Source organism: Aphanomyces invadans (assembly GCF_000520115.1).
Source record: "Aphanomyces invadans strain NJM9701 unplaced genomic scaffold supercont1.18, whole genome shotgun sequence".
In the NCBI taxonomy this organism is placed as follows: Eukaryota; Oomycota; class Saprolegniomycetes; order Saprolegniales; family Verrucalvaceae; genus Aphanomyces; species Aphanomyces invadans.
In genome coordinates, this window is record NW_008580163.1 from 403,586 (window position 1) to 428,209 (window position 24,624).

The following is a 24,624-nucleotide window of genomic DNA, read 5'->3' on the forward strand; positions in this document are numbered from 1 at the left end:
CACGCCAAACCGACGATTGCCCCATTGTCCGTACGAAGTGCACGTGCATCCATCGCAAATATCGACGCCGGCATGCCGTCACCAGCACGAGAAGGTTGCGTAATGACGGCGCCGGCTTGCTTTGGCCAATCACATGGATGAACAGTATCGTACACACAACCGACCAACATGCCCCCACCTCGTCACGGGCGGCGACAGTCCTGTGGGTGGTCCTGCCCCGCAACAAAAACGACGTTCGCCACTCGTCATGTCTCGAACTTGCAGAGGCGTACGTCCACTTCCCTTCCCTCGAAAGCCATCGTGCCCCCACACCCCTCGCTGCCCCTCCAACTATGCTGGACCTTCGTGGCGTCGTGGTGTCGCTTGGTCCCTCGGCCGTGGCGATCTCACGTTTCAATGTGCGCATTTCGCTCGCAACGCATGAAATTCGACCACATATCCTAATTAGGACGTTAATTGCACGTTCGAATTTTCGGGGATGGCAACGAGATTGTGTTTGATTGGAGCGTTGGACGGATTTATAGCCAATGGGAAAATGGAATTGTTTTGGCCAATTCCATCGACGCAAATGCATGGGGAGTGGCGCCCACGAATTTCGGTTCATTTAGGATCCACACGATGAGCGGGAGGAAACGGAATGAAGCGCGCATGGAGCTTCAGGAACTCCAGATGGACCTGAAGGAGAACATGGCAGACGTCAAAGTGACGACGGAACCAGAGAAGGGACGACGTGGTCGACGGAAGAGCGCCAAGTACGAGGCCGTCTCGTACAGCAAGGACGACGAACTGTCTGACGACGACGACGACCCGTCCGAAAAGGAGACTCGCCGCAAAACGATGGCGCAGGAGATGAATACGATCCGCAAGGAATTCACGCTCGAAGTGATCTTGGGTCGACGGATCCACCCAAAGACGGGATCGTTCGAGTACTTGTGCAAGCTGGAAGGATTGTCGCACCTCCACATGCGGTGGTTGACGTACGAAGAAGTCGAACTGTTCTTTCCCGAGGGCCACATCAAGCGCAACAAGGTTCAGGCGTACGACAAGAAGTGTTTGCAGGGTGGATATGTTGACACGGACGAAGTCGACGACCTCGACATTGGGAACGCGACCGTCGAAACGATCTTGAATCATCAGGCCGGCGTGTCCAGCGAAAGCATGGACAAGAAGATTGACGACCGACGTCTGAATGTCCCTTACGCTCGCAAGTACCCGCGCGTGACGGATGTTTACCTCGTTCAGCACCACGAAGCCGTCATGGAGCGATGCCGTGGCATTATCGTTCGATTGATGGCCGACCCAAGCGCCGAGCCCTTCTTACAACCCGTCAACGTCTCGTACGTCACCTATGCCTTCAATTGTTGCGTTGTTTTCCGCCTCTTTCATCGAAGTATTTTCGAGCACGAACGACTTTGTCGCGGGCACAGTTCGATCGCGATCGAGACGTGATTGACGCATGCACTTTGTAGGGAGGTACCCGAGTATTTGGATGTAATTTACAACCCGATCGATTTCGGCACGATCTTGGCCCGTCTCAAGAAAGAAGTGTATTACTCAGGTACGTACGCATGCCCTGGAATCCAACCATGCCACCGACCTATCTTCTCCTTGAGTTTTTGTCACTTTGTGTCTTCGTCTCCTTTTTGCCACCCCATGCATGGGGTTTTCGCTCAGGAGGCTTGATGTGACGTCACCTGGGTCATCGTGCACCAGCTCATCTTGTACGTTTGACTGGTTCTAGGTCCCATTGCCGTGGCGCTGTTTGCATCGGACGTCCGGCTTGTGTTTGCAAACTGTCGAGAGTTCAATGCAGAGGGGTCTGAGATCGTGGCAATTGCCGACCAGTTGGCGAAAGACTTTGAGAAGATGTTTTACGAATGGATCATTTGTCCATCTGCGTGGAAATTGCTGCCGTCGACGGGGGATGCAGCTGAAGATGCCGAAATACTGACACAGTTTCATCATGAACTGGATGAATCGCATGCCCTGGCGAGTTGGAGTCCGTGGGACTCTGGATGTTCGACATGCCACAGCAACGACGACTTGGAAAACATGCTGCTCTGCGATCGCTGCGACAACGAACTACACTTTCACTGCCTGGACCCGCCACTGGATGAAACTCCGGAAGACGAGTGGTACTGTCCATTCTGCGAACTCCGCAACACGTATGAAGCCATGTGCCTGCCCAAAACAAGCGACGAAGACGATGCGAATGCCACGAAGAACGCTCCCGACCAAGCGACCCACCCGGTCGGGTCAAGTGCGTCCCCTACATTTCCACTAGTGCTGTCGGCACCAATTCCCCGCGACACCAAGTTCCTGTTGGATTCGGACACACGGACGACAGAATCACGACGGCAGTCTCTGCGACTCTTTGGCAACCACACGGTCTTCCTTGTGCAATGGAAAGGTCTGTCGATTCGTAACTCGACGTGGGAACGCGCCGAAGACATTGGCGATGACGACGCAATCGTGCGGTACTTCAAGACGACGAAAGTACCAACAGAGAAAGAAATTCTCCAAACAACCTGTCAATTGCCGTGCTGCGCCAAGGCCAACAACTTGAAACCACAGCAACCGGTCGGAGACAACTTGAATTGTGCAGTGGATCGCTTTTGCACCCTTGGCGCAGACCACGTCGGCCCGTGCGAACGCACCACGACCAATACGATGTCAGGGAACGACCTGTCGCTGCTTGGGACGCCCGCGTACACACATCAAAAGCAACTGGAGCAGATTCGCGCGCAATTGTTTGCGTTTCACTGCTTGTTGCATCACCACGCGCCGGACATTCGTGTGTTGAAGCAATGTGGGGCTGCCACTGCAGCTTTCGCGTGGACAAAAGAGTTGTTGAACAACGAGGCTAGCAAGCCCAAAGACGAGGATCAAGACTACTCGGAAGAAGAAGACGAGAGCAGCGACGAAGACGAAGACGACGACGACAACGACAACGAACTCCTGCCGCAGGTTCACATGCCTGCGTACTCGCAGTTATTTCTGGAGCCTGACCGACCATCCGACGAAGCAGACGACGAAGAGGATGACGCGAACGACGATAACGACGACGCGAGATCCCGCAAGCAACTGCCACCCGAGGCCCAAGTCGCATCCGTCCTGGCATCAATGGTAGAACATGTTGCCCTTGGGTATGCGTCGGACCTTACTCGAGTCCCGCCGAAGATTAAGAAGCCACCGGTCAAGCGCCTCCCGCAGATCGACATGACGTCGTGGAGCCATTTTCTCATGGACACATTTGGCCCGCATCATCGATACACGGAATACTACGTTGCGATTCAAAAGAGCATCCATGGGCTCGGTATGCGTCTTGGTCTGTCGGATGACGGCGTTGCTAGAGTGCTGGGGTTCCAGCGGTTGCAAAACGGCCAACTTGGTGCCGCAGAACTCACCGGCGTGATCGCCCCTGGCGACGTCCTTGTCGGTATCAACAACACCCCCACCGCGCGGATGGCGTTCAAGCAAGTGGTTGAAATGATCGGCGCGTCCAAAGATTACGTCCTCTTCACTTTCCACACAACGCGGCCGGCACCATTGTTCCCACCTGCATGTGTCGCAAAGACGATAGAACGCCGATTCCTGCCGCTTCCACCTCTCGACGATGAGCCTGAGGATGACAACGACACGGATGCCGCGCCTCCGTCCAAGTACATTCCGTATTCTTACTTGATCTACGAGTCCCCTCTTCATGTGAATGGACGAAAGCACAAAAAGTTTACGGCGTTGGAAAACTACGCTGCTCCCACCGGCCCGATTCAACACGTTCTTGCCGGGATCATGAAAGGCACGTTGGACCCCCACGAGCACTTCGCAAGCTTCTTGGCGGTGAAAAAGACGTCAGCGGCAAGCGCTCAAATCGTCGCCAAGACCCCGACAGAGTTTGTGCCGTACGAACAATCGCCAACCTTCAAAGGTGGACGCACCCTTCGCGCATACCAAGTGGACGGGTTGAACTGGATGATATCGTGCTGGAAAGCAAAGCGGTCTTGCTTGCTGGCTGACGAAATGGGTCTGGGCAAAACTGTTCAAGTGGTGTCGTTCCTCGAGCACTTGCGCACCGAAGAAGACATTCGCGGTCCATTCTTGGTCGTTGTGCCATTGTCGACTTTGCAACATTGGCGCCGAGAGGTTGGTAACTTATCCATACAACTAGACTGACATGATCGTGTGTGTGTGTGTCATTGAATCTTGGATTTGTTGTGGATGGATTTTGGAATGTTCATGGGAGGCATTCGTATTCTCTATAACACTTGCACGTCTGCTGCCCCTACTACCGTTTTCAACATGTGTTTGGTTTGGATGCCTCTGGGAGTAGGCCTCGGCTGTGTTCCCAACGTCATGGAGCAGCTGGAGTTTCGACGATGAAAGTGTCACGTGCTCGGAAGGAAGTTCACGAGCACCATGGCGCATATTCGTAGATTGAAGACTGGACCGACATGAATGTGTGCGTATACCATGACGTGGGGGAGCGTGGTACCAAGTACACAGGCAAGGACTTGCGCAGTTTGATTCGCATGCAAGGATGGTACTACCCTAACATGACACACACCAAGTCTGTGTTCAAGTTCAACGTGTGCCTCACGACATTCGAGACAATATTGGCCGACTTTGAAGAGTTTGAATCCATTCACTGGCGGTTGTTGGCTGTGGACGAGGCGCATCGATTGAAGAGCGCGGGGTCGCGAGTGCTCAAGCAAATGCGCGTGCTCAACGTCGATCGGAAGCTTCTCTTGACTGGCACGCCATTGCAAAACAACACGCAAGAACTGTGGGTGCTGTTGAACTTCTTGGAGCCCGTGATCTTTGACAACATGGAAGAATTCAACGACAAGTACGGCCGGTTGCATTCCCAAGAGCAAGTGATGCAGCTCCAGCGCATGCTCACGCCATACTTACTGCGCCGCGTGAAGGAAGATGTCGAGAAGAGCATTCCACCCAAGGAAGAAACGATCATTCAAGTCGAGCTCACGACGCTCCAAAAGCAGTACTACCGAGCGATTTACGAAAAGAACCGGTCATTTTTGTACCTCGGGACGCAGAACGGGCTGCCAACGCTAAACAACTTGCAACTTCAGCTGCGCAAATGCTGCAACCACCCGTTCTTGATCAAAGGCGCGGAAGAGCGCGAATTAGAGGCCCTCGGCGCCGCCCCAGACCCGGAAAAACTTATGCAAACGACAATCCAAGCCAGCGGCAAGATGGTACTCGTGTCGAAACTACTGCCCAAGTTGAAGGCCGAAGGTCACAAAGTTTTGATATTCAGCCAGTTTATTCGACAATTGGACCTCCTCGAGCGGTATTGCGAGCACGAAGGGTTCATTTATGAGCGCTTGGACGGATCGAGCATGGGCACATCGCGCCAAGCAGCGATCGACCGGTTTTCCAAGAAGAACTCGAAGTCGTTTATTTTTTTGCTCAGTACCAAGGCTGGTGGGGTTGGGATCAACTTGATTGCTGCCGACACGGTCATTATTTTCGATAGCGATTGGAATCCTCAGGTATGTTTCATTCATTCCGTCCAACACGCATAGTTCGGTTGTCTGACAACATCGCATGAAGAATGACTTGCAAGCCCAAAGTCGCTGCCATCGCATTGGACAAAAGAAGAGCGTCAAGATTTACCGCCTCGTGACTCGAAACTCGTACGAGAGCGAAATGTTTGACCGGGCGTCGCGCAAGCTCGGCCTCGAGCACGCCGTGCTCGGCACGGGATCGTTTAGCGAATCGCACGACATGGAACGACCGTCTGCGGAGATGCTTGTCGAGCTGCTGAAAAAGGGCAAGGAGTTGCTCACTTCGTGTCGGAACAACTCTCACTTGGCGGATAGGAGCGTACGGTCTCATGGATGACGACGACAGTGCGTCGCGATCGTTTGTCGAGCGAGATATTGAAACCATCTTAAAAGAAAATGCGCACGTCCGAATCGTCAACAAGCAGTTGGATGCAGTTGACGAAGAAGGCGAAGATGGCGACGATGCCCCGATCGCTAAAAAGTCAAAAAAAGGCGGCATCGTATTTGACAAGACGTCGTTTGTAGCTGAAGGAAGCACGGGTGATCTGAGCGTGAACGACCCGAGCTTCTGGGAAAAGGTCCTCGGCCACATCAGTGTAGAGATGCTGTCAAAAAAACTCGAGGATGGATCGGCGCTGGCATCACGACAAACCAAGGCTAAGTTTATGGCACAATTGCAACAAGCTCTTGGCCAACTGATTGAAGACGTGCGAGAAAACAAAAAAGAAAAGGATTCAATTTTCCAGCACGAGTATGAAGTCGCCATCAACATGCTGCAAAAGCTTGTCGCGATCAAGGACCAGTTTTCAGCCGACCAACGCAAGGTAGACTATTCTCCATTCGATTGTTAGTTTTTGCTCTGTACGATGACGTTGAATCCCCTTGGCTCGTAGGTCTTTGAAAAGTATATTGATCAAATGTCCAAGTCGCGTGTCCGTAGTTGCCGTGTCAACACGGTGAGCCTGGAAGACGTGAGCTCTCCCGTCCGCCGATCTACCAAGTCCACAGATGGTCGTCGCACGCGATGGAAGAAACTCAAGACCACAAATTCGCTCACAGCCTCAGGCGAGTCCCTCGCCGATGATTTTGAAGGCACGAGCGGAGATGTGTGCACATTGTGCGGCGAAGGTGGCGTTCTCTTACTTTGCGACGGGGCGTGTCACCGGTCGTTTCATCTCGATTGCGTCGGCTTGAAAGATGAACCGAGCGATGCCAAGTGGCATTGCCCAGACTGCACAGCGGGAAAACATCGGTGTCTGGCGTGTGGCAAAGTGGGCAAGATGGGCTCCGAGCAAGGTAACGCTCGCTGCTTGAGCCCGTGGACCCTCGAATGTTGTATGAATGGATCGTCGCTGACAGAGTCTACATACAGGTGTTACGCAATGTGCGATGGCAAAGTGTGGTCGATTTTACCATCTGAATTGCATGCACAGCAGCAATTTTCACGTTGAATGGGTGGGAAAGAAGCGATTTCGGTGTCCCAGTCACTATTGCGCCGTGTGCAAAAAGGGCGATTCTACCAAGGCGCATTTACTCGTTTGCACGCATTGCCCCAAGGGCTTCCACGTCAAGTGCTTGAAGAACCAGCGCATGCTTCAACTCTCGAGTGCGTACATGATTTGCGCCGACCACTTGGAGGCGGGGAAAGGCACTGTCGTGCAAGTGGACGACAACGACGCCGACAACGCCGAGGAAGACGATGACGAAGTTGAAAAGGATGTCGCCGATGGTCAAGATCCCGAATCGTCTGCTGACGAAGCGCCACTCGCACTATCCAAGCGGCACAGTCGCACCATCAAACGCCCCAAGAAACTTGACAGCGACGATGAAGACAATCAACCTCTGACAAAACGAAGCCGGTCAAAAGCCATCGTGTCTACTTCAGCTGCGACATTTCATAAAGGCAAGAGCAGTGCCCGTTGGACGAAATCGTCTGGGGCGGCGGCTGGCGATTCTTCCGACGAAGCCTCCGTGCACGAAGATGGCCAGGATGGCGACGACTTGTCGGACGAAGACATTGCTTCACCCGTAAAGAAGAAACGTCCAATCAAGAACAAGAAACCTGCCACCGCGCCATCGCAACGACGTGGGAAAGCGAGTTCCGAAAGAGCTGACGCCGCCGTTGACGACGACGATGTCGATGTTGACGGCGTGTGTGAATTGTGTGGACGCCAAGCGACGACCAATTTGCCGTTTGCCATGCCTGCCATTGTCGTCAACAAGAAACGAACGGTGGTTCACGCAGCGTGCATTCCGTCTACGTCGACGGCGAAACCAGCCCAAGTGATCCAAAAGGCCAAAACGACCACGTGTTCCAAGTGCCAGTCCAAAGGCGCGTCGATTCCGTGCCAGTCTTGCCGACATGTGTTTCACCTTCACTGCGCTCATGCCGACAACGGCGTTTTTGACGCAGACGACGAGTTCACGTGCCACTTGCATCGATGCAGTTGTAACGACTGGGTCGAATCCGCCGCCGTCATATGCATGCATTGCTTTGCGTGGTTTCATCCGACTTGCGTCGATACAAAGCCCGAGGACAGTTTTTGCTGCACGAATTGCCTTGAGGTGGGATTTGTTGTTGCGTCGGGTATTCGCGCATGGTTTACACCAGTACATGTGTAGACTCCGGCCAAGCGCAAGCGGGCCAACGACGACGAGGACATCCTCAGCGACGCTGACGAGGCACTTGACGAAGCACCAACCAACAAGACGCCAGAGAAATCGGGCACTTCTTCGCGGAGCTCGCGACGAGTGCGGCGGAGCGTGGGACGACCGTAACTCGACCTTCCATTCATCGCGCAGTTGTCACCTGTGCATCCTCCGTAAAAGGCAAAATTCCACCTTGCCATCGCATCGTTTCTTTGTCGATCGTCCCATTTTGTTAGGCCTTCCATGTCGTTGGACCAACGCATCGTTCACAGGAAACCTGCCCCGTTTTCAGTCGAGCTCCTCGTGTTTCGAAAACTTTTATGATGGACGCGTGGTTCATGTGTGGTCGTAATGAGCTGCTGCTGATGCCATTTTTCTTGAATATCGGCCAAAATGTCGTTTTGCTCATCCATGGCTTCGTTGGCGACGGCTTGCAATTGCGGTGCAAGGCGATGTCTTGATGGGGTCGGCGCGAAGGACCCCGTCGATGGGCTTCGTGCCTTGCCACAACGTTTCTCGTTTGGAACAAGTCCTGAACGATGGGCACGTGGCCAGCCATAGCAGCCAGGACGAATGAGTTGGACGACCGTACTGCAGCATTGGTAGTCGAAGGGAGGACATGGCGCGGTAAAAAAGATCGACGCTCCACTGAAGCAAGAGAGTGCGGTCCTCAGTATGTCCACATCAGAGTGTTGAGCAGACTCGAGACGAGAGTCGTCGACTTTGCCGAGTACATCACGCCCCAGTGGGCCACAGCGCAGTGCATGAGGTAGAGCGATTCGAAGCCTCCAGCCCTGTTTGCAAGCCACATGGAGCCACGGTGCTATTTCAAGATGATCATGCGTCGCCGCCCCGACCATAGTTGGTTCAGTGGACCCTCCCAACGATGTTCATGCAGCCTTTGTACAAATTCAAGATGACCACGGTCACTGGCTCTGTCCATCAAGTTGGTCGTGCAAACTTCTGTCCGATGAAGGTGAAGCCACTGGACAAACTTCAATTGGCAGTTCGCAGCTGCCGAATCCATTGCGCGCACAGCCTTCGGTGTAGTGCTGATGCAGGAGCTGCACGATCCGGAGATGGTCGTATTCAGCAGCCGAGTTCCCTTCCGCAGTGCCGCCCGATCGCGAGCAAATACTTGGCTAAATCGCTGAAGTGTAGTGCCCACAGGCAGATGCCACATGCACGAGGAGCCTTGAGTTGCTTTGGACGGAAAAGTCGTATTGTAGGAACACACAAGCCGGTCGATCACGTTGAATTGCGCCAGCGTGGCCGACCTTTCATGCACGTACGTAGAGAGCAAGTGCCTTCCGGGACAAGCACACGCCAAGTCGAAGGACACGTGCCGTACGTGGCGTACCAATGCGCAAACGTGTCGACGAGCGTCGTGATGATGGTCCAAGCAAGAATGCAGAGCTCACTTGAAGTCGTGCCAACTTTGCCATGGCTGCATTGCTTCCGCTACGTCCATTCGTGGCCAAGTCGAGCGGCCCTTCCATGGCGTTTTTCGATCCAGTATTGTTTGATTGGCTGATTTTCGATCCAATATTTTTTGATTGGCTGATTTTCGAGTTAATTCAGCAGTCGTCAACTTCGACACAGATATTTGCGTGGCGACTCCAACTGCCCCGAAATTGAGGAAACCCCTCTCCCCATCTGGGGATATTCTAACGCAGCGATACCAGCACGTGTGACCTGCTCTGACCTCTGGCGATATGATGAACCTTTCGTGATGTAGCAATCGTTTGTCTTTTGTGATGGTTTGGATTGGCTGCTGGTCAAATATCCACCAGAATATTTCTCTGAAATTTACAACGTTTTCCGGATAAACGTTACAGAAAAAACGTCGAAACTCGAATTGGGATGTCAATTCCTCGATCTCCTTGTTGCCGCCATGTGGATGAAGAACCCAGTTCTGCGCGTGGTGGTGCTTGGCTGCCATGATAGCGGAAGCCCTCTACGATTGCTTCGTGGCCATAGGAGCGTTCTGGAACTGATCTTCGCAAGGCTCTTGGTGGCATGGGAAGCTCATGTTGACACGACGACGCATGGTTTCTTGCGTCTTGGCCGGCGAGCAGGGACATACGGTCACGGGCGACTGCCGCGGAAGGTTACGTTCCCACCACGTTGGGGACGTGGTGGAAAAGAGACGCCTTTGCGAATCATTATGATGCCATTTGTCATGGGCGATGCCACGTCCTTACCGCCGTCCTGCCGGCGGTACCAAACCATCATCGAGACATGCCTTCGTGCCAGTACAAGCGACGAGCGTGGGAAAGTGGGGTACATTACGATCCACGAAGGCAACGTGGAGGCTGGAACATCCCAATTGCGCACTGGTCTATGCATTGAAACAGGCGGCGGCAGCGGCACGTTGGCAGAAAGCGACGAGCGGTCCTTGGGCTGGTCGACGCACCATCGCTTATACGGTGGAATCTTCGTGGCATCGTCGGTCGCCAATTCGTTCGCAGTGTGCGATGCTGTGCTTCAAGACACAACAGAATTCGCTCGGGCGTGCGGGGATGCCGAGCATTTGCGACCAGCTCTGGCGAAGCGCGGCGTCATCCCACAACACGTCGACCGGAGCGAACTCATTTGGATGACCGATCGGACTCCACACGAGTCGCTGCCACTTGCGGCGACGGCGTTTCACCAGTTCTTTAGTTTGACCACGAGCGGTGTATTGTGCTGGGATGCAGACCGCTGGACGCCGAACCCTCTGGGAATCCAGTCTGCGTGCAAGCGTGTTCACAGCAGCGCCGCCACCTCATCCCAGCGCCCCATGAAGCGCTCCAGAACTGGCACAAGTTGAACGGACCGGTCTTGGTTCTAGTCACGCCATTTTGCAGTGCACGTTTCGAGATGTATGGTTGGGCATTCCATCGGGGGCTGGCCCTTTGCGTCATGGAAGCCACCTTGACATGCATGGTGCGAACACGGTCAAGTGCACGTTGGGCTGAAGTCGGAACTTGTTGTTCGTGCCTTGTCAAGTCGTCGTCAACGTGCAAGGCTTGCCGTTCCAGAACACATGAGCAACGCGGAGCACGAGTCCTTTCAACTCAAGGCACGCTTGCGGCAGAATTCCCTCGATGACGATGACCTCTTCAGCACCTTGCTGAGCTATTGTACCAAAACGAGCACTTCAATGCAGCATTCGAGTCGTAAGCACGAGCGAGAACACACGCTGACAGGATAATAGCTAGTGCTGGGGAGCTGCGATCCCGGGAGTCTGCTGCGCCACCATTGTGGTCGCTGCGATTTGCAAGGTTCTTGGCAGCTCGGGCATCTCGACAAGACGGCGCGCGCCTTCTTGCGTCTCGGAAACTCGCGCTGATTCAGGATGTCTCCCAGCGGCCTGCTTTTCCCTGGAAAACATCAAATGGAGGCACACGACGCTCGTGAAAGCAAGTCCATGGTTAAAACAAAAGAATGAGGACTATTTCAGCCGGTGCACACACAAATGCAGGTGAACCTGTCTTGGGTCTGTGCGCAAAGTGCATTTGATGTACACAGCGCACAGAAGCACGAGGATGCGAAAAAGACGCCTTCAAGTTGGTTGCTTAAACGGTGTGCAAATCTCTGTTTTTACTCGTTCTTTTTGTGCTTCTTCTTTTTGCTCTTGCCGGCATCTTCTTCGTCGTCGTCGTCGTCCTTGTCACTGCCACTCAATTCTTCATCTGAAAAGTCGTCTGACCCGGACGCAGCATCGTCTCCGCCGCCAAAGTCTGAATCATCTTCCTCTTCTTCGTCAATCTCGCCTTCTTCGGGGCCGAGTTCGTCGTCTAAGGCAGCGCGGTCTTTGGCAGCGCCGCCGCCAGATCCGCCAGCTGCACTCGTCGCTTGCGTGTCTTTCAAGTTGCGGATCTTGAGCTTCTTGGACGTGAGGAACTGCGACAATTCAGGGAACTCCCGGCGATCGATCGCACTGAAGATCGTCTCGTACGGCTGTTCTTGTCCGACGCCGCGGCAGCTCACGAGCAAGTCAAAGTTACGCGATGCGCTCGATCCAGACTGCCCCGCATACCGCTGGAACTCGACGTAATCGATTTCTTCGTACCGGATGAATGTGGTCGGCTTGTGGATGAACATGAACGACTTTTCGAGCGGGAAGAGGACACCCGAGCTGGCTTTGACAGCGCACTTGACGGCGCGGTCCCCACTGTGCGTGACAAACTTGCCCGACGTGTACACCTTCTTGCCCATGATAAACTTGAACAAGGTCGCCACGATCTGCGGCAGACTGCCCGACATGCGCTCGTGGATGTTGCCGTTGTACTTTTTGATCTCTTCCGCGCTCAGGTTGACGTCGATGTGGACTTCGTCACGCGCGAGCTGCAACACCAAGTGGGGGTACCCCTGCTTCCCCTGTCGAATCGGCTCTTCCAGCGAAATAACGAACGCCGTGTTGGTCGAGTTCGGGTATTCAAGCAGGAAACACCGGTTGATGTTCGAGTACAAGATCTTGTAGTCGTACGTCTTCCCGTGCATGCGCAAGAAGGACCCGTACAATTCAACGGCATACCGACCACGTGGAGTGAGGAACGTGCCCATGCTCTCATCCAGTTCAACGATGCTCTTGCCCGTGACGTGACTGATGTTAGCTCGCTCGAGGATCTCATCTTTCAGGCTTTCTGCAGTCACACCATCGTCGGCGTCGCCTGGAATATATAGTCGCATTTCGACAAGCGATTCTTCGTCACCCGCGACGGTGTCGTCTTCGTGGAACTGAAGTTCAACTTCGTTTTTCGCGGGCATGGCGCACTGTGCGATCAAGTCGAGTGGGAGGTCCATCCCCACCCCTTGATCTTGCACGACGAAGTTCAAATTGGACCCTTGAAACTGCATATGCCCCCAGTTCCCGCCTGAGCTCGCCAGACGCTCTTCTTCCATTTCGCGTCCGAGTGCATCTCGCGAGAATGTGCGGATAAGGTCCACATCGCTTTGCTTCAGGCCCGTGAACCGCACGGTCTTGCCACCTCGCGTTGTAACCTTTAAGTGGTATTCTTTTGGGCCGATGGCGGACCAGAGCATGCTCACCAGGTCTTCCTTCGCAACCTTTTTCTGTGCTTCCGTCTGCCGCGACCGCCACAACAAACCCGAGTCATTCAGCACGAGGACGCCGTTGCTGTGGCCCCAGAATGCGCTGCTGATCACTTGTTCCATCTCCGCCATAATCTGTTCTGGCGCCACCACCCGCCGAAAGTAATATCCGAAATGATCCGGATAATTGCGAACCGTGCGTGCGTTTTGGCGCCATTTCCAAGTTTGCACGATATGGAGCGCGGCGGTCGGCAACAACTACGCGAGAAGTGCTTTCGTGGATCACGATATGTAGCATGACTGCGGTTACCTTCATTGCACATGTCTGTGGACAAGGTGCGAGCATGATGAAGTTCTCTTCCACAGCTATGAATCTTTCCGTGGGCGTGGAGTCAAGGGAGTGAAACGGGTAGACTCGTCAGCAACAACTTGCAAGTGACAAGGTGGATAGACAGGGACACATGCTCATCATCGTACAAGATGCGCTTTGATGTATGGACTCAGGTTTCCCCATGTCACGTGGAACCTTGTTTCCGTCTGAGTGTTTGGAATGCTCCTACCTCAAGACAAATACTTCCCATTTCAGAAGAAGCGTGATTCAAAGCACACACTGTCATGCAAGCGGCATGGATCAAGAATTCCAGATTCCATGATGTGTGACCTGCCATTTCAATCGACCGAGACGAAAATCCAATTTTCATTGCTGCTCAAGGTAATTGCTTAGCAATGATTTTTGCCACACAGTCGAGCGCTGCGAGCTCAGATCATGAGGAAAGGTCTTTTCGAGGCGCTTTAGCTGCATCGACTTCTTCTTGAAACTTGCTGCCTTGCACAATCTTGGCTGTGGGCTGAGTGCCAAGGGGATTCGGGGTCGAGTGATCTGCGTACCAGTGGGACACGCCACTCGTCACAAGGCGAAAATACTGCCGAAAGGTCGTAGTTTCCAGGGGCAGCGACTCGTGTGGCGTACGATCGGTCATCCAAATGAGCTCATTCGCCCGAATCACCGACGGTCGAATGCCGTGTTTCGCGAGGACGAACCGCAAATGCTCGATATCCCCGAGCGCCCCGACGACGTTGGCCGAGTCGTCAATCACAACGTCGTAAACAGCACAAGATTTAGCCTCAGTCGACGCCATGTAGATCCCACCGTAGATCAAGTTTTGCTGGAAGCTCCCCATGCCCCAATAGAAGTCTTCTGTTCGTTCAGCGACGCCGCCACCGCCGCCCGCCTCGATGTGCAGGCCCCCGCGGCGCTGGGACGTTCCAGCCTCAACCATGCCTTCGTGGATGGTTAGGTAACCCACCTTGCCGTACTCGTCGCTGCTGTCGCACGCTAAACACGCCTCGATCATGTCGGCATATCGCTTGCAAGGCTCTGGCAATGTCGTCACGTCGCCCATCACGAACGGCATCATGTTGACATGGAACGTGCTGTTCGAATTCTGCCACATCGGGGGAAATACGATTCGTCGTGGCACGCGCCCTGGAATACAACGAACGGGAGCATCTCGACGTCGACCCAGGTGTAAGAAACCCCGCGTCTTCAGGTCAATATGCGATGTCCAAGCTGCGATGAGCCTGGAAATAATCATCTCCAAGATGCCTCGCTGGTTTCGCAGGTGGCGCAGTGGGCTGCCGTCGTCATAGCACCCCAGCAGGATCTGCCGCAGCACCGGGTTCTCCATCGGTGAACTCAAAGTGCACCGTCCGTCGCCCAATTGTCATGCAAATGATGGTCACTTGGGAATGTTGGCAATTCTACAAGGTGATGACATCATGCGAAGCTGCTTGGATGGCTTGCGGCAAGCGAGCTCGCTCTTCTGTATAGCATCGTGCAACGCGTCGGGCCACCGAGCTCGCCAAGCATTTCGTATGCTATTCGACATGGCCCCATCGTCATGTTGGTGCTGCTCAAGGCGTCAAGAGTACATGAACGTCGGTGCTCACGGCCAACGATCGACGTGCTGATGCAGCACCGCCACGCACGGCGAATTCAGGTCTATCTTGCTGGGATGCACGGATTGTCTCCCATCTTGATTTTCGTCTCATTTTTTCCATGACTTTTTCGTATCATTCGGTGGGCATGGTTTTGATTTCTTGGGTCGATTTCCTCCAACACTGCATGGAACTTCGTCACTACGTGGGTTCCATTCAATCGTCGACCCGCCTTCGCAGGTATTCGGCATCGACGCCCCCACTGCACGCCATACCTTCAGAATGAGAGCACGTTCGTGGTACTGTTTTCTCGTTCAAGCACGGGCTGAAACCGGCGGACTTGCGAGGTCGATGGGCGCTCGTCAACCTCCCCCACGCCAGTCACAAGTGCGTGGCCCACAGAGACAGTTGGTTCTGCAAGTCGTCGGCGCGTTTGGCCTTCGCGCGGCTCGCAGGGCCGACAGGAAGCACCTCGTCGGTCCCCTTCGCTGTCCGCACAGGTTGCCACGTCATGGCGCGAACCCATTTATGTGCGACAGTGGTCACGCCGTACTTAGCGATTGTGAAAGTAGTTGCCAATCGATTCAACCTCAACGATGGACGTGACAAAAGGCGAGTTCGTCGGCGCGGTGACGGCGCTCCACTTCTCCGCCGACGGTTCCTTGCTCTATGCCGCGGTGGGATGCACGCTGTACGTGTATGACTCTGCTACAGGCAAGATGTTCACGTCGCCGCTCTCGATTTGGTCGCAAGGGACGATCCATGGCATCGACATTGGGCGGACGCGAACTTCATCGCTGGTGCTGTGCTTTGGGCAAAAGCAACTGGGCTTGGTCACGTCTTTTCCTGACTCGTCCTCCGAGGTGACACCGTTGTCTCCATCGATTGTGGCGACGGAATGCATGGACTGGATCTTGGACGCGCGCCTGCTGCTTGACGACATGGACAGCTCGAAGGTGGCGTTGCCAAAGATAGCCGTCGGTCTCTCCCACAACATGGTGCACATTTGGGACCCGTCCACGCAAGCCATGCTTCAACGGTGTCAATGTACCGAACGCACGATTTTGGTACGTCCCAATCCATCGTCGCCAAGTGCCATCATCGTTGACATTGATGTGCCAACACAGTACGCAATGGGGATCTACGGTCGATCGCTTGATTCGCTCATTGTCGCGGCTGGAACCGTCTTCCAGGTTTGAATTGATTGCACGTCAACGGTGGTCGACCTGGCCTCCCTCGTAGCACATTTTGCTGTGGCATCCTCCGCCTCTTAACCACGACCCTTCGACCTCCAGCGCAGCCCAAGTCACACAGCGGCTCCACCGGCATGGTACGCAATGCTGCGATGACGCCACTCGAAAATAGATCATTGGATTGACTAGACGGCGTGTTGTTCCAGTTGACGTGGTCGGCGACAGGCCGCCAGCTTGCGTCAGTGTCCGACGACCGATCCGTCCAGCTCTGGTCAAATCTGAACGATGCGGCGCGTGATGACGTGGCGCTTCCTCGTGCAGTCAACCTGCAGCATGCTTTCGAAAGCCGATTTCGTGGGTGGGGCCATACAGCCCGTGTGTGGGATGTCCAGGTGATGCTTTTGCATACCCATTCGACCGTGATGGTCACGGCGCGCCGAGTAGTTTACGCGAGATGGTCGACTGGTGAGTGCGAGCGAAGATGCCACGGTCAAAGTCTGGAGCGTCGCTGGCGAGTGTTTGGCGACATTGAGCGGGCACTTGGATACGAACGTGTGGCGCGTCGCAGTGCATCCGATCCACACGACTTGGGTGGCCACGGGCGGCGGCGACAATGCGATCAAGTTGTGGGATGTTGACTCACACATTGCAAACCAATCGTTGGTTCACGTAAAAGCCGTGCCAACGCTCGTGGCTCCATCTGCAACCACAAACGACGGAGGACTTGTGGCAGAGCGCTCCAAGAAAAACCACCATGCGATGGCCGTGCGCAGTTTGGTCGCGCTCGCGTCGAGTATCGTGTGGATCAGTGACCAAGGCCACGTTGGAAAGTCGTCGTGGAGTGCACACGCCCCAGCCGTCGTCCAGCAGTTCCAGAGCAACGTGTGCTGCGTTGCTGCCACGACCGACTTGATCGCGGTGGGAGATGTCACCGGACACCTTCGCATGCTTTCGGGTACTTCACTCGCAGAGCTTGCGATAGTGCAGGGCCACATGGGTCGCATCATGTCGATTTGGATCATTGAAACGAGCCATCGAGAGATCGGCGGCGTGACCGTGTTTACTACTGGAGTCGACTTGACACTGCGCGAGTGGACCTTTCATAGCCCAACGTCGTCGCTGACACTTGTCGCAACGTATCAGTGCCCAAGCAAAAATGGTTGCATCTCCGCGCTCGCCATTCCCACCACCGACGGCGGCAACGACGATCGCACGCTGCTGTGGTGTGGCGACGCACGGGGAAACTTGTGTGTGTTCGATCGGGCGGTGAACAACTTGACAGACCACGCATTGCTGCCAGTCCAGCCCATGCTTGTGCAATGGCAAGTGCACGGAAAGGATGTGGTACGACGTGTGCTTCTCCATCGAACTCGCGAGGATGGCGGTGCTGACTGGAGGCGGTGGCAACTCTAGGTGTCGTCGCTGTTGTGGCGCAACCAGCTGCTCTACAGTTGCGGCCACGACGGGTTTGTGTGCACGTTGCGATGGCATGGCGAGTCGAAGCAACTGCACGCCGTGCGTCGCGTGGGGATCAAAGGCCTGTCGACCCTCAAAACCATGCACTGGACTCGTCACAACGACCTCGTCGTGTTTGGATTCCACGCAGCCCAAGCCATCTTGGTAAACGTCACACAGTCCGTCCGGTTGATGTCGCTCGAGTGCGGCGGCTACCGTCGACCACACGCTCTCTTTTTCGATCCAAATGAACGGACAGGAACACCCCACGTGTTTGCCTTCACAACGCCCGGCACGACGGCCCTTCAAGTGCACACGGATGCCCTCCAACCAATGTCGACCACGTTGAATGGTACACGGAGCCCTCTGCCGCTATCGTGGCACGGCCATCATCACAGCAAAATGGGCACCTGCGTGGCGTTTCTCGATCCATCCGCTTGTACTTCGTGGATCGTCACGGGCGGCGAGGACTGCGCGTTGCGGCTCCACCGCGTCGTCACCGTTCCCAGCCCGCTTTCCGTCCATGTAAGTCGTCTTCATCCTGGCCGGACCAACACCAGCCAGTCCAACTGGAATTGCACCATGTGTGTTTGAATGTGTATTGCTTGAGATGGCGGCTAACCCTTGCTCTGTTCATTCGTGCAGACGACCTTCGACAAGCAAATCCATTGCATTGACGCGGTGACGATGCATGGGACCAACGTGCGATCGCTCGCTGTCGTGGGCCGTGACTGGGTCGTGTCAGGGGGAGGCAAGCAGTCACTGCACTTGTGGCGCGTCGTCGATGGGCACTTGGACCACGTCGCAGAGCACACACCGTCCAACGTGTCACAAGATCAGCGCATTCTGGCGCTGTCGGCGACGGCGCTTCTCGACGACGAACGTGGGGATGCCACGATGGCATCCCATGGTGATATTGCCACTCTCGCGGTGTTTGCCACCAACAGCGAAGGCCAAACAGCGTTCTTCACGGCCAACGCACTCACGGGCCTGAGCTTCCATCTCATGTGGACAGGGCACACGAACAAACCCATCTTGAGCTGTGCCTTGACCAGCAACGGCTTTTTTGTAACGGGGGCCACCGATGGCTATGTCGTCGTGTGGGATGTCGCGCCGCTGCTGAGCTATTGCCCACGGTACCTCAGACTTGTCACCGCTGGTGTTGTTTTAACTCGAGATGTGTGAATCCAGGCGTGAAGTGGCAAGTCCGCGCCAGGTGTACCAGTACCGCGCTCACGACATGGGAGTTAACTGCGTGTGCATCCGGCCAACGGGCGCTACGACCTTTGATATTGTGAGCGGCGGCGACGATCAGTGTATCGCGCATGCGGCTGTGGACGCCACGGACCGATCGAATATCACTGTGCGCCATTTGCACGGAAAGAGGAACGCCAGCGCGTCGGCCCTCAAGGCGATACAAGCGATGGATGATGTCGTTGTGGCCGCCGGGTACGATCAGCGAGTGACGGCGTGGGAGATGAACGGCGGTCACGAATGGACTCGGCGCGGTGTGGCGTATTCGGAATGTGCCGACATTGCTGGGGTCGCGTTGCGCCGGTGTGATGGCGGCGCAATTGAAGCTGTGGTCGTGGGGAAAGGCATGCAAACGATTGCATTCCGATAGAATGCAGTAATATTCGTGAAAACACGCACACATACGGGAGTCCAGTGTATTCAAAGGAATCGACATATATATATAGAAGTCAGTCCAAGTCTATTCGTCCAGGAAGCCCAGGTTGTCTCCCCCGAAAGTGTTTTCGCCGCTGTATGTGATGTAGAGGAATCCGTCCGAGTCCTTCTGTTCTTCGTAGATGTTCGACATCAGCGATGCCGTTGGGGGCAACACGTTGTTGATGAAGATGAAGATCGCCTTTTCAGGACTGAGCTTGATGCGCTTTCGGATCACATACACAAATTGGCCGACTGTCAAATCGGCGGGGACCAGGTATTTCTTCTTGTCGATGTCTGGGATCTCGCTTCGGTCTGCCTTTTCGCAAATAACGGGTATGCGGTCAGGGTACTTGGACCGGATGCGCTGCGCTTCCGCCTGTCGCTTCTCTACAACACGGCACGTTCCATGAGGTCAAGGCCACGCTACAGCGGACCAGCGCGTCCTTACCGAATGGGTGCTCCTTCTTGAACGAGTTCATGGCGGCGCTGTGGAAATTCTCAACTGCGGCGTGTGGGATTTCTTCGTTTCGGGGATTTCATTTTTGACCAATCAGAAGGCAACCTCTGGGAGAGATCGACCATCACTCTTGATCGACGATTGGATGATTATACTGAAACCAAGTGAGTTGAGCGACAGAGGCGTTATTTTTAAACTTCAGCCATTCTCATACAAATACCAAGAGAACATTTGGAATGTCAATTTTATTGCGTAGAACGTCCGGTGCCGTCGTCTTCCGGATATGATCCGCATCTTGCCGGATAATCCAACTTAAACAACAGCCGCCGAGGACGAGGGCTGCACCATGCGCGGGGTGAAAAGCCTGTGAGGTGGTGGAATGAAAACAAGTGCCCTGCATGCTGTCAAAGCATACTGTGCGAGGGTTCCTTCCACGCAGGAACCCATGTGCTCATCATTCCACCCCATCACGTGTACCTTGAATGATATGCGTAAGGCCGCCACAATGGAATTGCATTCCACCACATCACCTTTCGCCTAAAGTGGTGCTCTACGAGCTGCCACAAGGGAAACACATGACTTGGCCACGTTGTCAGTGGCCTAGTCTCGATGAAAAACACAGGTTGAACGTGAAGTGAACATTCATGGATGCGTGCAACGCTGTCGCAGGGCCATAGCGCTGGATGGGTTTCCACATAGCCTTGACATCCGAGACAACAACAGCACATTGGGAGTTTGTTCGGCACGAGAAGTGGAGCGAAGATGCAGCTTGAGCTATATGTTTGTTTTGCAAGCACGAGAGGTCATGTCTGGGAATCGTCGCAGCGGCTGTGGCTCCATGCAAATTGGCAAAAGGTACTTGATGGAATCCACGGTGGACACCCGAATGGACTCTGCTTGATTTCGGAGGCAAGTCGTCCAATGAAGCTCAATGCAAATGTTGCATGCAAGTATAGGCAAGCATGCCAACTTAAACACGACAAGTGGCGATGCGCAAAGGATGGCAACAGCGCTGCCGTCGTTTCCAACTAGGATACATCCCTGCATGAATCACACACGCAGGCACTCCCACAAACAAGCAGCTATTCATCGCGTACCTTGGTCTAACGGCCCGCGTCGGCTACCCGCCGAACCTGACCGACTCGTGCCAACGCGCCTGTTTTCTCCGCCACATAATGCCACTACACACGCCCAAAGCGCCGCTCGTTGGCTATGGCCGGCATCCGTTCCAGAACATGCCACCACCGCACGCCCTTGATGTTCTCGAACACGCGGCCAGCCGCGGCGAAGCCACTCCTTGCCACCACTGCTCGCAATCGGAAAATGTTCGATCGATAGTTGATTAGGAAACACATTTGATTGGCCAACGCCCATGGCGGTTGGGATTTCAGCCAATCCGAGATGCTCGTTTCGTCGCGGCGGACCACTCAAAACGCGCACAGCAGATACCAACCACACTAGAGAGCTGCCCCTTGTGACCTCATCCCCAAGGGCAATGGCCATTTCGAGTTCGGCCCGCACTGACGCTCATGGAACGGTTCAGCTACTCTCGAAATGGCGCCGGCATCGACCTGAAATGCAGCGTCCGAGTCGCGATCCCCATGGTGACCAAGGTCCGCGACAAAGTCCACTACAAGGTCCTCATGAAGACGACGCACATCACACCGCAAAAGACGTGGGAGGTCCTCCGGCCGTACTCACACTTTGCAGCCCTCCGCAAGGAGCTTCTCCTCACGTTCAAAGAAAGCAAAGCCAAGATGTGCCCTGGCTGCAAGCACTACGAAAACGCGATTCGCCAGTTCGACTTTCCCAAGAAGCACCTGTTCTCGTCCAAAACGACCGAGGTGCTGCGCCATCGCCAACTCGCGCTCCAAGCGTTCATTGCCATGCTCGCGTCGCATACGTTCACGACTGCCCCACGGTGCCCAGTTTGCAGCGGCCGTGTCTTTGAGCTCGTCCGCGACTTCCTCACCACCGACGTCGGTGTTGACAATGCCACGAACGATGAAGCGTTGAGCTCGACTCTTGATGAAGAGACTCGTCGCAGTGCATTTGCGGTCGATAAGTTTGTGGAAATCCATCCGCCGTCGGCAGGCGTCGTGGTCGACGCGAACGGGGAGTTTGTCGATTCCCCGACCAAACGCCAAAGTGGCGGCAGGTCAACTAGTGGTAGCCAGTCCACTAACAACTCGAATGGCCGCGACTCGAAGAAACGGACGAGCGTCCATAGCTTTGGCAGCATCAGTGACATGAGCTCGACGGGCAGCAGCACCAACGATCGAGGCAGTGCGAAACCTTCCAAGCTGCAAAAGGGCATAGGAAGTGTGAGCGACTTAGCAAGCATTCATCTTCACGATGACAGCGTCCGGCAAGCGGAAAGTGCCGCAGCACCGTCTGTGGATGCCGATGAAAGCGAGGCGGACTTGAACATGGACTTCATGGCGCAGATCTCGGCCGATGCACGGCCCAAGTGAAAACCAAAAACAACTTTGGTAACTAGTGCATCAAGACCTTCGTGCAACAACATTGCGCTTTCGAATTGACGAGAGCTCTATCATCTATTTAACAACAATTCACACTTGCGTTGTACATTGCGCGGCGGCCATGCGGTCAAAAAGGGACTGGTGCTGGCAAGTAGATCACGCCCGTGCTCACTTGGTGCGTGCTTTGCCGCGCCACCGACCTCTCGTCCAGCTGTCTCCACTCCACGACTGCATGCTCCACGAAGGAATTTGGTCGCCCCGAAAAATCAGTCGAGCGACTATCGCAGTGCGGCATGTGAGAGATTCCAAACAGTCGATGAGCGCCGTACGTTTCATTTACGCGACTGCACCGGTACCTCTGGTTTCCCGTCGATAGAGCACCCTGAGCACTGTCGTCCACACGTTTCCACGACGCCATCCAGTTGCAACGTGTACGAACCATACAGTGTACTTGACGTGACGACAAGGCTCGAGCACGTCCAGGTTGTGACATGACCGCGGTGCCGCCGTTTTGGGCTACACCGTAGCGACGCGACGATTGGCGTCACCGAATGAATGGACCTGGTTCTGTCGATAGGATTCTTCGTGCAGTGGCATGGGGGCAACCACTTCGACGAATTCCAACGCTTAAGGTTGGCCAAGAGGTGCCCGCGCGTGTGGAGGATGCGGAACACAACCAGGGACGAATGGAACGATAGATTAGGGAGGCAATTACAGCACGTCTAGAAGTCGGCGTCCAGTGTAAACGTTTGGTCGCTCGAGCTAACACCAACACCAGATTTGCTGTACTCGCCGACGCGCTTCTCGAAAAAGTTGGTCTTGCCCTGGAGCGAGATCATGTCCATCCAGTCGAACGGGTTCTTGGCCGCGTACAGCTTGGGGGCGCCGAGGGCTTCGAGGAGGCGATCCGCGCAGAACTCAATGTACTCGCACATGAGGGACGAGTTCATGCCAATGAGCTCCACGGGCAGGCTCTCACTGACAAACTGCTTCTCAATCGCGACGGCGTCGCCGACGATCTCGTGGATGCGCTGGTCGGACAACTTGTTGACGAGCTTCGAGTACATCAAGCACGCAAAGTCGCAGTGCAGACCTTCGTCGCGAGAAATGAGTTCGTTCGAGAAGGACAAACCCGGCATTAGACCTCGCTTCTTGAGCCAGAAGATGGAGCAGAACGACCCCGAGAAGAAGATGCCTTCGACAGCGGCAAAGGCAACGATACGTTCAGCGTAGGCAGCACGCTTATTGTCGCACCACTTCAAAGCCCAGGTGGCTTTGCGTCGGACACAGGGGATCGTGTCAATGGCACGCAGGACCCGGTCCTTTTCCGTGGCATCCTTGATGTACGTGTCGATGAGGAGCGAGTACACTTCAGAGTGAATGTTCTCAATGGCAATCTGGAACCCGTAGAAGCACCGGGCTTCAGGCACTTGTACTTCATTGCTAAAGTTCATCGCGAGGTTTTCGTTCACGATCCCGTCACTCGCGGCAAAGAACGCCAGCACATGCGTGATGAAGAAACGTTCGTTGTCGGTAAGCTTGACCCAGTCGCGTTGATCGTGCACCAAGTCTAGCTCTTCCGCTGTCCAGAAGCTCGCTTCCGCCTTTTTGTACATCTCCCACACGTCGGCGTGTTGGATCGGGAAGAGCACGAACCTGTTCGGATTTTCTGCAAGGAACGGCTCCGGTGCGAGCTCACCGTTGAGCTCACGGAGCTTGTACTCGGACATGCCCACGACGGCACTGGTTTCGTGGTTGGAAGGCGACATGAAGTGACGGGTTGCTCAGTAAGTTTCAAAATGACCGCCAGCTCCATCGATCTCGTCGCTCCCGCCCAACACCAGAAACCCCGCGAAAACCGGCCGTCCGGATACGATTTCAAAATCATGTCGAATGTAAAATAGCACTTTTTATTTGAATCAAACATACATTTAATTGTACCTTCCTTGCTGAGCACAATATATTTAAAGAATCATGCATAAAAATGCTTTGATTTTGGAAGTTGAATAACTTAGTGCCATATTTGTTTCCAGAGGTGATTGTTGGACAAGGCATCTCCCAGCGTCGTGTGTGGGAGATTTGTCTCTTATAAAGTCCATGTGTTCTGTGTATTTTAATATCCATGAGTTCCAGACGATTTGAGTAAGGAAAGGGCATTCATTTATAGAAGTTTTGAACTTCGGCGCCTTTCGAAACTCACGAGGGATAAT

General features: G+C 54.5%; 8 protein-coding genes across 9 annotated transcripts; 4 read left to right on the forward strand and 4 right to left on the reverse strand.

Moving 5' to 3' along the window:
* Positions 1-603: 603 nt before the first annotated feature.
* Positions 604-8,430, forward strand: H310_08675. Of its 2 annotated transcripts, XM_008874525.1 has the most exons (9): positions 604-1,337; positions 1,470-1,558; positions 1,742-4,143; positions 4,434-5,513; positions 5,575-5,794; positions 5,844-6,352; positions 6,422-6,824; positions 6,901-8,093; positions 8,151-8,430. In XM_008874525.1, exons 1-9 carry the CDS (start codon positions 619-621, stop codon positions 8,304-8,306), a joined length of 6,771 nt encoding a protein of 2,256 aa, XP_008872747.1. In that variant the 5' UTR covers positions 604-618; the 3' UTR covers positions 8,307-8,430. The 2 variants fall into 2 exon arrangements, with proteins under 2 accessions (XP_008872747.1, XP_008872748.1); XM_008874526.1 differs by lacking the exon at positions 604-1,337 and having other exon boundaries at positions 1,408-1,558.
* Positions 8,431-10,047: 1,617 nt separating this feature from the next.
* H310_08676 (hypothetical protein) lies at positions 10,048-13,349 on the reverse strand (the record flags this gene model as incomplete). Its single annotated transcript, XM_008874527.1, has 1 exon — positions 10,048-13,349. One exon carries the CDS (start codon positions 13,347-13,349, stop codon positions 11,763-11,765), a length of 1,587 nt encoding a protein of 528 aa, XP_008872749.1. The 3' UTR covers positions 10,048-11,762.
* On the forward strand, positions 10,060-13,366 carry H310_08677 (hypothetical protein). The gene has a single exon (XM_008874528.1). The coding sequence runs from the start codon at positions 10,072-10,074 to the stop codon at positions 10,987-10,989; it is 918 nt and encodes a 305-aa protein (XP_008872750.1). The 5' UTR covers positions 10,060-10,071; the 3' UTR covers positions 10,990-13,366.
* A 486-nt stretch (positions 13,367-13,852) lies between these two features.
* H310_08678 (hypothetical protein) lies at positions 13,853-14,944 on the reverse strand. The gene has a single exon (XM_008874529.1). It carries the CDS (start codon positions 14,903-14,905, stop codon positions 13,982-13,984), a length of 924 nt encoding a protein of 307 aa, XP_008872751.1. The 5' UTR covers positions 14,906-14,944; the 3' UTR covers positions 13,853-13,981.
* Positions 14,945-15,725: 781 nt separating this feature from the next.
* Positions 15,726-19,516, forward strand: H310_08679 (hypothetical protein). The gene is made up of 8 exons (XM_008874530.1): positions 15,726-16,222; positions 16,283-16,348; positions 16,398-16,485; positions 16,538-16,740; positions 16,793-17,692; positions 17,762-18,328; positions 18,449-18,939; positions 18,995-19,516. Exons 1-8 carry the CDS (start codon positions 15,752-15,754, stop codon positions 19,425-19,427), a joined length of 3,219 nt encoding a protein of 1,072 aa, XP_008872752.1. The 5' UTR covers positions 15,726-15,751; the 3' UTR covers positions 19,428-19,516.
* Positions 19,460-20,006, reverse strand: H310_08680 (hypothetical protein). Its single transcript, XM_008874531.1, has 2 exons — positions 19,923-20,006; positions 19,460-19,861 (listed from the first exon to the last, which is right to left on the reverse strand). The coding sequence occupies exons 1-2, from the start codon at positions 19,951-19,953 to the stop codon at positions 19,518-19,520; spliced, it is 375 nt and encodes a 124-aa protein (XP_008872753.1). The 5' UTR covers positions 19,954-20,006; the 3' UTR covers positions 19,460-19,517.
* A 1,394-nt stretch (positions 20,007-21,400) lies between these two features.
* Positions 21,401-22,526, forward strand: H310_08681 (hypothetical protein). The gene has a single exon (XM_008874532.1). The coding sequence runs from the start codon at positions 21,461-21,463 to the stop codon at positions 22,403-22,405; it is 945 nt and encodes a 314-aa protein (XP_008872754.1). The 5' UTR covers positions 21,401-21,460; the 3' UTR covers positions 22,406-22,526.
* A 567-nt stretch (positions 22,527-23,093) lies between these two features.
* H310_08682 (hypothetical protein) lies at positions 23,094-24,240 on the reverse strand. The gene has a single exon (XM_008874533.1). The coding sequence runs from the start codon at positions 24,181-24,183 to the stop codon at positions 23,137-23,139; it is 1,047 nt and encodes a 348-aa protein (XP_008872755.1). The 5' UTR covers positions 24,184-24,240; the 3' UTR covers positions 23,094-23,136.
* Positions 24,241-24,624: the final 384 nt, after the last annotated feature.